Below are 11,866 nucleotides of genomic sequence, written 5' to 3'. Positions count from 1 at the left end.
GATGTCGCAAATTTCACATATAAGGCTTTATGATCCTGTTGTTGATAAATATGATGGATTCATAGCAAACATTATTTAAGCATTTATGATCCTATTTCTCGTGTAAATGAGAACTTTTATTTTGACATATTTAGAAAGAAGTAACCCGGAAGTACTCTGTATTGTTGCTGCGTTGCTGCTTTTTTTTTTTTTTTTTTTTTTTAGTTCGACCATAGGGAGAGCGGTAAGTTGCACCTCGGAAATTTAGTTTCCCTAACTTAATTAATAATTGGATTCAGTAGTACCTCTCTTTCAATCAACTAACTACAGTCTGCTTATCACACGGTCTCACTAGTGAGAAAATGTCAGACCTTCAAAGAGCCCGTCCAAGTGCCGTTATAGCCTGTCAGCCAAGGTTTGCTAGACATCTAGTCACTGTTGATTTAGCTATCTGTGTGTTGCTTTTCAGCCCATTGTGCAATGGACGACTTATCACAAGCAAACCGCCCTTTATCCGAATACGACGTTAGATTGAACAGGTGTTCAATTCAGCCATGATCGGTGTCGCATCAGATGTAGTTCCCATTTCAGAATCGCTTCCCTTCATCGGGATGCTTGTTTACGCGCTCTCCCACGCGAGTAATGTCCTTCTTCCACTGTCCGTAAAGGTGTCGAACCCTAACCCAAGACCCAAACCAATGCTGATAGGGGGCACCTAATTTGATTGGACAGCTGCGTTCCATCGAAATGTGCTTTTCCGCAGGAATTAACGTGTCGCTCCGTTTTTGCATCCATGCTGTATTCAGATTTTTTTGTTTGTTTTGCACACTGTGTACCAGTTAATAATGAAATAATTATTAAAACTTGACAAACAATGCATCTTCTACACGATTAAAAGGTTTACCATCGGTAAAAAGTAGCAATTGCACAAAATACTGAACGTAATTGTGCAAATCAGTTGTATTTGTTAAAGCGCGTGTTTACTTTTCACAAAGCGATGAATGCAAACCATCCAGAATAAAGGCACAAAAATGCGAGACGGAAGTCATACAGAAATTCCAAACGTTTCGACTACATATTCTAGTTTGTTGCAGTTCTGGCACTGAGGGACTTGTAGTGTGGCTACAAGTGGTTGTAGTGTGTGTCACAGGATAGCAGTGTCTGCGCCTGAGCGATGAAGCTGTCTAATGTGATTCCACCCAAACTTTGATTCCAAAGTTTGGGTGAAAGGAAGAAAAAGTATCGAAGATGTTGCAGCGCTGGAAGTGACATCATCTACCGAATACAGTTTAGCAGAATCGTGTCAGTTGTCATGCTGTTTTTGAATATTTGAAATGTTCGTTTTTGTATGCAATTAAATTTTATTTTTTCGAAAAATTTAAAAAATGATGATCATTCCTGGCTCTTTGTTCCTTCTTCTCTGTTTATTTCAGAGAATGTTGGAGTTCCTTTGGCAGCACTTCTACACATCCTTCCTGAGGTTCTGGCTGAAGTGGTTTATAAGACAGGTTACAGGGAAGTGTGAGATGCAGAGAATATGCAGTGGCTACAAGCAGGGAGCACCAAGGACAGTGCGGGCAGGTGAGGACAGCCCAGACACCAAGTCTCACTTACTCATTTACTATCTTGTTTATGAAAAGAGGTGGATTCCTGATGTTCAGAAGTCACATGATGATGCTTAGCATAGGAAGTGACGATATACAGTCTGCTCAAGCATCCTTACTAGGATTTTATAAAACGTGTGGCAGTGTCACAACTAAGTGTTTACCAGTGCTTTAAGCCATGGATGGAAGTAGACTGTCATGCATGCAGTATAGCACACAGTGCATCCTCTGTGGTGTGACATGTCCTCTTATTCTTCACTGTCTGTCCAATCATACTGCATTTGACTTGTTTAGTTCCTTTTTATTGGTTGGCACTCATGAAGGGTGAAAATCTATGTTCTTTGTACCGGGCCATCTCCAGCATTGACTAATGCCTGTGCTCCTTTTTTATCAAAAACTTAAAAATATACCAGGGCTCCCAGGTGGCTCAGTTGGAAAAGCATTTATCTCAAGTACAGGCCAGGTTTGATCCTAGCCATATTATCAGCCAACAGTGACAAGGAGCCTGAACAAATTGGTTTCATTCCAGCAATTAATGTAATGTTCAGTGTAAAAAATACTGTTAACCTTTATTATGATAAGAAATATTACATTGAATATGCTGTTAACCAAAGTTCAGATGCTGAAAAGTTCACTGTAGTGGTCTTCCTGGTGTCTGAATCAAAAGTACCTCATTCAGTGATGTAATCTGAGGTGCGATAGGCTCTGTCAGGGTCAAGGTTACTTTATTTGTGCCCATAGGTAGATTTGGTTACAGTGGACGAGTTCATACATCTTGACACATTTTTTACAAACAACACAGACAGTAGACAGCATAATAAATATGATAAAAAGTGCTCCAAATTCACAATCACTTAAAACCACTTAAAAATAAAAATAGATAAAATAAATAAATAGTTAAATAAATAAAAGTTGCTTCTTTATCATCTTTGCAATGTTGCTACGACTTGTTCAACTGAGTAATGGCTGCTGGAACAAAGCTGTTTTTATACCGCTTTGTTCTGCACTGTGGGACTAAAAAGCTTTGTCCAGAAGGGAGAAGCTGGAATTCACTGTGCAAAGAGTGGGAGTCGTCATTTAAGATCGACCCAGTAATCTGTTGTAACTGTCTGGTGTACAGGGATGCTGGGTTAAGCTGTGACTCCCCAATCAGCCTACTAGACCATTTAACAATTTGACTCAGAGAATTTCTGTTCTTTAAAGATAGGTTTCCAAATCAAGACACTAAACAAAAAGATAAAATCGATTCAATAAAAGCACAATAGAATAAGGTCATCATGGTTTTGTCAATATGAAAATGGGACAGTTTCCTCAAACAAAACAAATGCTGGTGCCCCTTTTTGCACACGGGTTCACAATTTGCTTCAAAGTTCAGTCCTGAGTCAATAGTTGTCCCAAGATATTTATAAGATTGCACACATTCTACTGTCTGACCCTCAATGGATGTGACTTCGTGTGTGTGGGCATCTTGTCTAAAATCAATTATCATGTCTTTTGTCTTAGATAAGTTTAATTGAAGATAGGATTCCTCACACCACTTGACAAAGTTGTCGATGACCGGGCCATGGCTGGTCTCATTGTCCTGAAGCCGACTAACAATAACAGTGTCATCTGCATACTTTAAGATGGTCCTGTTTTCCCACCGACTCTGACACATATTTGTGTAGAGAATAAATAATAGGGGTGAAAGCACACATCCTTGCAGGGAGCCAGTTGAGGAGCAAACCTGGTCAGACAGAGTTCCATTTACCCTCACTCTTTGTGTCCTGTTAGTTAAAAAGTCAAGAATCCAGCCCACAAGATTGTTACTCAGTTCAAATTGTTCTAAAAGCCTACTAGTTAAAATATGCGGTTGAATCGTGCTAAAAGCAGAGGAAAAATCAACAAATAGAAGTCTAACATGAGACGCATTTCCCTCCAAATGTTTAACAAGTAAATAAATAACAAGTGGCATCCTCTACTCCTCTATGTGGCCTATAAGCAAACTGCATGGGATCAAGTGCATGCTCAGTTTTCCTTAAGATTTCTGACCTTACCAGTGTTTTGAGGATTTTCATTAAAATTGATGTCAGAGCAAGTGGTCTAAAATCATTGAGTTTTGGGGCAACTAGATTTAGGAACAGGGACTACCACAGCATCCTTCCAAACCTTAGGTACATGCTGTGCCTGTAGAGACTTATTAAAAATGTGGTGGAATACAGGACTCACTTCTTTTGCACGGGATTTAAGTACACGACCACAGATGTTATCAGGTCCGTGACTCTTATTTACTCTTACTGGGAGGAAGGCCTTTTCCACATCCTTTTGGTCTTTATCAAAGTGCTGATTATCCTCAAGTTTCTTACTCAGTTCCTGAATTTCATTGCTAAAATCAAAAGTATCAAAACGATTATAAAAACAATTAAGGGCATTAGCAAACTCAGTATCTGAGTTGAAGCCATCCAGGGTGACCTGACTGCTGTTCTTTGGATTCCGAAGGCCTGTTATAGTTTTCATGCTAGACCAGGCTGAGCCAAGGTTATTTGCAGCCATCTTGGTTCTCTAGTTAAGATTTATACTTCTGGTTTGCTTTTAAGATTTCCCTTTTCAGCTCTTTAGTAGCTATATGCAGATCAGAGGATACTCCCTGTTTAAAAACCAGTTTCTTTTTCTGTATGCTGGACTTAATGGATTTGGTCACCCATGGTTTGTTATTAGGGTAAATTTTAACTAACTTACAGGGAATGATCATGTCCCTGTAAAAGGCAACATATGAACATGTTACATCAACAAGTTTGTCCAAATCATCACCACAAGATTGTTTAAACATGTTCCAGTCCGTGCAGTCATAACATTCCTGCACACAGAGCACAGATTCTTCAGTCCAGACCTTTATGTCCTTTGTCTGCACTTTCTCTTTCTCCTTAAAACCGTTATATATGGGCAGTAAGTGCACACAGTTATGATCCGCAGAGCCCAGTGGAGGTAGTGGGAGTGATTAATAAGTGTCCTTTACTGACCCATAACAAAGATCTAATGTCTTATCCCGCCTAGTTGGACAGGAGACATATTGGTAAAGGTTTGTAAGCGTCTTTTGAAGGGACACATGGTTAAAATCACCCAGTATGAAGTTTGGTGCATCAGGTGAAATCGACTGCAGTTTTTGCACCACATCGAAGATAGTGCTAGAGGCAGAGGCAGCATTTGCCTTTGGGTGGATGTACACTATTGTCATAAAAAGTTGTGGAAACTCACGGGGCAGGTAGAAAGGACGTAACGATACCGATAAAAGTTCGACATCTGGCGTACAAATGCATTCTCTGACAGTCACGGAGCTACAGTATTGTTTGTTAAAATATAAACATACCCCACCACCTTGTTTTTTCCTCGTCACTTCAGCCTTTTGATCCAGATGAAATGGCGCTCCAAAACCATTGATGAAAACAATCGAGTCGTGCTCAGTGAGCCATGTTTCAGTGCCAAGATGCAGCAGTCTTTGAAGTCCTTCTGAAAACGGACGTACCCCTGGAGTTCGTCCACTTTGTTCCTCAGGGACTGGACGTTCCCCATGATCACCGAGGGCAGAGAAATCCGGGTGAGCTGTTGTTTCCTGAAGCGTAGTCTTGACGCCTCCTCGTTTATCCTGCTTCCTCTTCTTATCCCTCGTTGCTCCAGAGGTTTCATGAGAATCTCACAGAATATAGTCCGCAAAGTTCAAAAACTCGCAAAGTTCAATTGCAGCTGCACATCTCTAGTGTACTGCATCCGACCCCGGTAGACAGCCCCGTTGACGTCACAGGCAAGCAATACAGAATCCACAAAGCGGCAGGAAAGAGAAGATCCATTTTAAGTTAGCAAAACTAGGAGCACTCAATCATAACGACATTCAGACGATTAATTTAAGAAAAGAAAAGACATGTAAAAACCTTTAAAACAAGTATAAAACGCCAACACGAGGACGCCAAACTCTCACTGCCGGTTGCTGCGTGCGCATGTGTGCGCATGCTCCCTTGTCACTGTTATGCTGAAGTGTGTGGCTCTGAATTAAAAACATGTTTGATTTGATACATTTCAGTGTTCATATGTAAAGATTTAAACATTGGTTACATTTCAGCGTTTTTTCAAGTGTAAAAATTTAAAGATTGGCAAAATTTCAGTGTTTTCAGAATTTTCTTGACAGAGGTGGTGATGCAGGTCGGCATAACCCATCCATGGCTGATGCGTGTGGTCTCATCAATATTAATTATATTTTTTTTCACTGCAGAGTATTCTTTAGGATCCTCAAAAAATAAGGTAAGAGACAATGTTTCTGTCAACTAACAAGATATCTCCAACATCCAGAATGCAGGCTCTTTTCTGTCCCCTTTATTAATCTTCTCCACAAACTTGAAAGAATGTGTTCTGGATATATGTGTAAGTGTGTGAATTACGTGTTTCTATGTGTGTGGTGTTCTGTAAACAAACAGAGATGATACAGCGCATTAGCAATACAGTACAGATTCAATAGCTAACAATTAACCAGAGCTAACATGAATGACTGCATTACAGCTGTATCCATATAAGCTAGCTAGACTTGTAACATAGTAATGTTAAGCAAGGTAACATTATATTCAATTATAATTTGCCAATTATCACAAGATGAGATGACGCTAGTTGGCTAATCATACATCAACGGCTCTAACCATAACCTAGCATTAGCATCCTATACGATAATATTAACTAACAAAACAATTTGCTACACTAAGAAGAAACAAAATATAGTCTTATACCATATTAAGTTACTTACTTCAGATGGACGCACACTTTTACTTAAGTGTCAAAATAAACGAATTGGGCTTGGGTTTGGATAGCTGAATGCAGTAACACAATAACACTGGCTACAACTCTAAATGCAGATAGCTGAACACAGTAACACAGTAACAGTGGCTACTACTCTGAGTGCATTATAGCTAAACGCAGTAACAATGGCAACTATTCTGAACAGAGATAGCTGAACATAGTAACATGTTAACAATGGCTGTTACTCTGAAAGCAGATAGCTGAAACCGGTAATACAGTAACACTGGATGCTACTCTGAGTGCAGGTAGCTGACTTATGAATTGGCTGTCCATTTCTCTATGTTTTAAGCCCTGACTGCACATTCATTGGTGGCACTTAATACACAGAGATAATTCAGCAAGGCTGCTGCCCTCTTTTCTGTGTGTTCTTTAACATGGCCTCCTTGGTGAACGTATTTACTGCTAGCAATTCAGTGAGCCATCTGCTTGGTAATGCTGAACCAGTGTGCACCCCGGATGTTACTGTATCAGCAGCAGACTGTCAGCCTAATGTAGTTTACATTTACATCTTTAGCATAAGCTTTTTGACCATAAACCAATCCAGTCTTCATGGTCGCATCTTGATGAGATGTTGTTCGGCTCTTGTCCTGCAGATTTTGAGAGCTGCATTAAATGTTGAAGAAACTATGGTGGAGGAGTGTGCCGAAGCTATAATGATGGAGAAGAAAGTTGTGTTCCAGAAAGACCCCACGTAAGTGGTAGGGGTCAACCGATATGGTTTTTTCAAGGCCGATATGATAATGATTATCTGTGACAAAAAAGAGGACGCTTTTAACGTTTTTTTTCCCATGTGAAAAGAAATAGGCTGTGACAACATGGACTTAATTACAAGCCCTCTTTACTTAGTCATCTGTTTTCAGGCATAAAGTTAAATAAAGAGCAAAAGATCAAATGAAAATTCTTTCTCAAAGATAAAAATAAACAAAAATTGCAATAACTAAAATGACCACATTTGGCATTACAGATTATCTGTGAGGGTCACATTTGAGCTGCAGCGTGGGTGTGATGGTGTGCACGTTCGAATGAGACGATGTACAAGAGAGAGACAGGGCCTGCTAAAAGGGGGCTAATATTGAGGTTGTGGGTAAATTTCTCTGTGATTATCTTATTTTGGCTACGCAACAGATGCCTATCGCTATTTCAAAAGCATTCAATTATCGGACGAACGATGGCAAGCATTGCTTAAGAAATAAAGCGGATTAATACATCATTTAGGCTGCATTTTCATCATAAAGTATGAAATATCAAACCTTAAAACTAGACTGCGTCCACGCTTTTTCTGAAGCTGCGGGGAGATTCTAGGAGCCCATTTGCTCATAAGTCATTTATAGCCGTTTTCACATATGAACTGCAGACAATGTACAAAGAATCAGGTCCGGACATTGTCCGGAGTTGCCCTTTCACACATATAGCACACAACAGGAGCTTGTACGTGACGTGTTCTCACCTACACCACTTGCATTAATGTTGGAAAGTTCTATAGGACAGAAAGACACATGAAAGTGGCATTTTATTTGCCCTTGAATAAAGATCATGTAATGGATTCTTCCACAAATCATGAAAACCCAACTTTAGAACACTGTAGGATTGTTACCAGCAATTAATGTATTACACACACTAGTATAGTTTGTGTTGAGTGATAATATGTGTATTATTAATCATAATGTCCTGTTTGTATTGTAGGTTTAAGCTAAATCTCCAGGTTTGTTTACTGCAAATATCTGGATACAAGAGACTATATGTATCTGTAGAAGATCTCAGAAAACAGATGTTTGATTCTGAAAAGGCAGAACATGAGAACATGCTTTTGAAGGTAAGGACTGCACTGTTTCTGTACTCTATTTGCCACAAGTATGTTTGATTATATAAATTGGATGGACAAACTTTTAACCTGTATGCCCTGAGGTAGGCAATCACTGAGAGCGTGTAGATATAGTTTGTATAGTGTTATTGTTTATTTATGCATATCAACGTCAGTTACGTATTCACTGAGTAGAATAATGCTATAATTACAAATGTAATGTACTACCATTCATACAGCCAAGAATGCATGGTTTTAAGTGTCATTGTTTAAGAAGTAAGTTTTGCCAAACTTGAAACCTTCTGTTGGATCATTTTCTGTCATCTTAGTGGTATTTTGGTGAGGTCAATAAAAGCATTAATTATGAGTGTTTGTCCTTGTCTTATTCAGCTATGGGACTTATTGGTGCCCTCAGTAAAGCTGGAATCCAGAATTACAAAGCAGTGGGGACATATCGGTTTCCAAGGCGATGACCCCAAGACTGATTTCAGAGGAATGGGCATGCTGGGCTTAACCAATCTAGTGTGAGTCTGAGATCTGCTTAATTACCGAATAATACATTCAAGTTGATAAACGTGCCTTACTTTTGCTTAACCAACAAAAATAAAATAACATGCTGGCAGGAAGAATTCATTCAACAGAACAGTGAAGGATTGTAGGATGTAACCACTCAGTTTGTTTATCTAAATGTATGTTGCACATTTCAGTTTGATTTATGTTCTGGTTTTGCAGTTTCTTCAGTGAGAATTACACTGATGTCGCACAGCAGGTCCTCTCCCATTCAAATCATCCCAAATTAGGGTAAGACGAGTAAATCATCTGATTGCTGTCGTCCTCTACACCAGTAGTTTTCACATTAGCTGATTGCTATAGTCCACTGCACCAGTGGTTCTTAAACTTTTTTGGGTGGCGGACTCCTTTGCTGGTCAAAAGCCTTTCATGGAGTGCACACCATCATCCAATGACCATCAAATCGTGAAAATAGATAAAATGAACAAATAAATACACTTGCAGATTTCCATGGTAAACATGGCATGAACTCCCCTTTTGCATGTGAGAGTGTAGCTGGCTAGGTGGGTGCTTCGCCAGGGAATGTAAGCTAGCCAGGTAAGTGATGAGAGCTAGCAGCAAATTAACCTACTGACATGTAACTAGCAATGGAGGTTATACTTGGAGGTTATATAAATGTTTTGTTACAGATATTGCGCATTTCTGTGAAACTGCTGCATAGTAGCTATCGTTAATAGATGTGGGTATTTTTACAGTGCTTTTTTACAGTGCATGGTGGTCACAGAAACCATCATTCCCATTTATTAAGTTGCATGTGATTAATTGAAGTAGAATGCAGAAGTGACACCACCCTGCCTGTATGCACACACTCATTTGCACCAAACAGCATTGAAAGGTGTGTTCTGACTGGGTGCTGTTAACTTAAACAAACATATATTGCTACAGTCATAGACTTTTCCACCTATCACCTTCCACCTTGCCAGCTATTACAGACCCCAGTTTGAGAACCACTGCTGTATGCCATCCTTGGACGATAAGATAACATGTCCTCTTCAGAACTGGTACCTTCTCATATTCTTTTAGGTTGAGCTATCCTTATTATGTTTGTACTATCATCAATAAGCACAGGGGTGGAGGTTTATGGAATGCATTGAATGTGTTCTGAAATGAGTAACCTTTGTGTTCTCTGTCATTGTAAAATTGTTTTAGGCCTTGCATAGATACCAGGTTTTGTATTGCAGGTACTCATATGCTATAGTGGGAATTAACCTCACAGAGATGGCTTACAGCTTGCTGAAGAGCGGAGCTCTCAAGCCTCATTTCTACAACACTGTGCCTCAGAGCCCAAAACTGGAGCACTTCCACCAGCTATACTGTGAGTACACAAGGCTAGGAATAACCATCAGGGGCTTGTTAATCTTCTGGAAAAAATGAACATGTTTAGTCCAGTTCTGTAAATTTGAATAGAAAACTAGCTAATGCTTAGACCATCACTCTTCTATTAAGCATTCTGAGATCTCAGGAGCATGTGAGAATGTGAAAGCAAGTGACGTTAATGACATTAATGATTTTTTTGTCTCCTCAGGTTACCTTGCATATGAGTTTGATAAATTTTGGGTTGAAGAAAAGCCGGAGAGTATCATGGAGTTTAATCGCTACAGAGAAAAGTTTCATGAGCAGGTGAAAAAACAGTTGGAAGAACCAGATGTCACTCTCTATTTGAGAGTGGATTCTAAATAGGAAATGCTCAGGGAACTAAATAACAGATGCAATTGGGACTCAAACTTTTTATTTCGCGTAATAAAGTAGGCATCTAGAACTACCCTTTCTTTTAAATTAAACCCATTTTTACTGTAACATTTCAATGGGCTTTAGATATATGATACTGTAAATACTGAAAATATGAATCCTAGTGCCTCAGAGGAAGGGCATTCCAGCGATCCCGTCCCTGTTGATAGAATTCGAGTACTCAGTGGTGTTTGCTCCATGGGATTACAACTGTTAAGTGGTATGAGACGCAAATTATACATATGGGTTATTGAAGATGATTTAAATATAATAACCTGTTGAAATGTGTCTTATAATTTAATTTTGAATATTTGAATGTGTTGCATGTCTTTGGCACAGGCTCCTTGTTCTTGTTTAATGTACATCCCAGGAAATATTCCTGAATCCAGAAAGAAAGAATCCTGCATTTTTCTCAGTGCACAGCATGAACACTTTCAGTGAAATCAATTTTCATGCATTTCAACTGGCAGTTGCTCCAGTGATGTGGTTCTTTTACCCCTACAATTGTAAAGAAACACTTTAAGAGAATCATTTCCCTGAAGCAAAATAATTGGCCTGTTAATTTCTTCGAAGAATGCAGTAGCTGCTTGTATCTGTTGTTAGATGCTATAATATTTGCACTACAGTAGATTTTGATTGAGTTTAGTCTGTTTACAGGCTAGTCTTGCTTTTGAAGATGTTTGTAATTTTGTAGTCATCAGATCAGTTCCTTAATCAGTATCAGTTCCTTGTTCTGACAACATGTCAGTGAATAAAACTTGGAAAGTGGTCTTCACATGATCTCCTGTAATGTCTATGATGGTCTAGAGTCTATTAGTCTATTAATGTCTATTAGTATGTGGGCAGATACACAGTAACATTACAGTGCACCGCACGTCTCTTAAGCTTTGGAGGAGGGATGACACTTGACAGTGGACTGACATGACACAAGCCACATAGCAGCAATCAGTAGAGCCTGCAGATTATTCCTATACAACATGAGAAGAAACCACCCTTTCCATACCACCCACTCTACACTCCTCCCGTAGCTCCCGTTTCAAGCTATGGTTCTTTATCATTTGGACTACTGTAACTACCTGTATGCTGCCCACCCTGTATGTGGGATCAAACCCTTCAATCTCACTCAGAATGCTGCTGCTCAGTCAACAATGTTCCCAAATTCTGCCACGTTACACCCACCTTGTCTTTCTCCGCTGGCTACCAATGACGGCGTGCATCCTTTTCAGAATACTGGTGTTAGCCTACTGGGCAGTGCAAGGTTTTGTTCCCCCTTATCTTCAGTCCATCATTAGACCCTACATACTAGCCACATATGCATGACTATTTCAGGACGGTTGGCTGTACCCGCCTCTCACAATTATGCATT

The 11,866-nt window shown here is 39.5% G+C and overlaps 1 protein-coding gene across 2 annotated transcripts; it reads left to right on the top strand.

Moving 5' to 3' along the window:
- The first annotated feature begins 211 nt into the window (after positions 1-211).
- elmod2 (ELMO/CED-12 domain containing 2) lies at positions 212-11,066 on the top strand. 2 transcript variants are annotated; one of them, XM_036517238.1, is made up of 9 exons: positions 212-223; positions 1,413-1,560; positions 5,827-5,855; positions 6,995-7,092; positions 8,085-8,214; positions 8,593-8,726; positions 8,935-9,003; positions 9,954-10,087; positions 10,298-11,060. In XM_036517238.1, the coding sequence occupies exons 2-9, from the start codon at positions 1,416-1,418 to the stop codon at positions 10,450-10,452; spliced, it is 894 nt and encodes a 297-aa protein (XP_036373131.1). In that variant the 5' UTR covers positions 212-223; positions 1,413-1,415; the 3' UTR covers positions 10,453-11,060. The 2 variants fall into 2 exon arrangements, with proteins under 2 accessions (XP_036373131.1, XP_036373132.1); XM_036517239.1 differs by lacking the exons at positions 212-223; positions 1,413-1,560 and adding an exon at positions 4,200-5,157 and having other exon boundaries at positions 10,298-11,066.
- The last annotated feature ends 800 nt before the right edge of the window (positions 11,067-11,866 follow it).

Source organism: Megalops cyprinoides, chromosome 22, assembly GCF_013368585.1.
Source record: "Megalops cyprinoides isolate fMegCyp1 chromosome 22, fMegCyp1.pri, whole genome shotgun sequence".
Classification (NCBI taxonomy): domain Eukaryota; kingdom Metazoa; phylum Chordata; class Actinopteri; order Elopiformes; family Megalopidae; genus Megalops; species Megalops cyprinoides.
The sequence above is the reverse complement of the archived record's forward strand: the minus strand, read 5'-3'. Positions and strand labels throughout refer to the sequence as shown.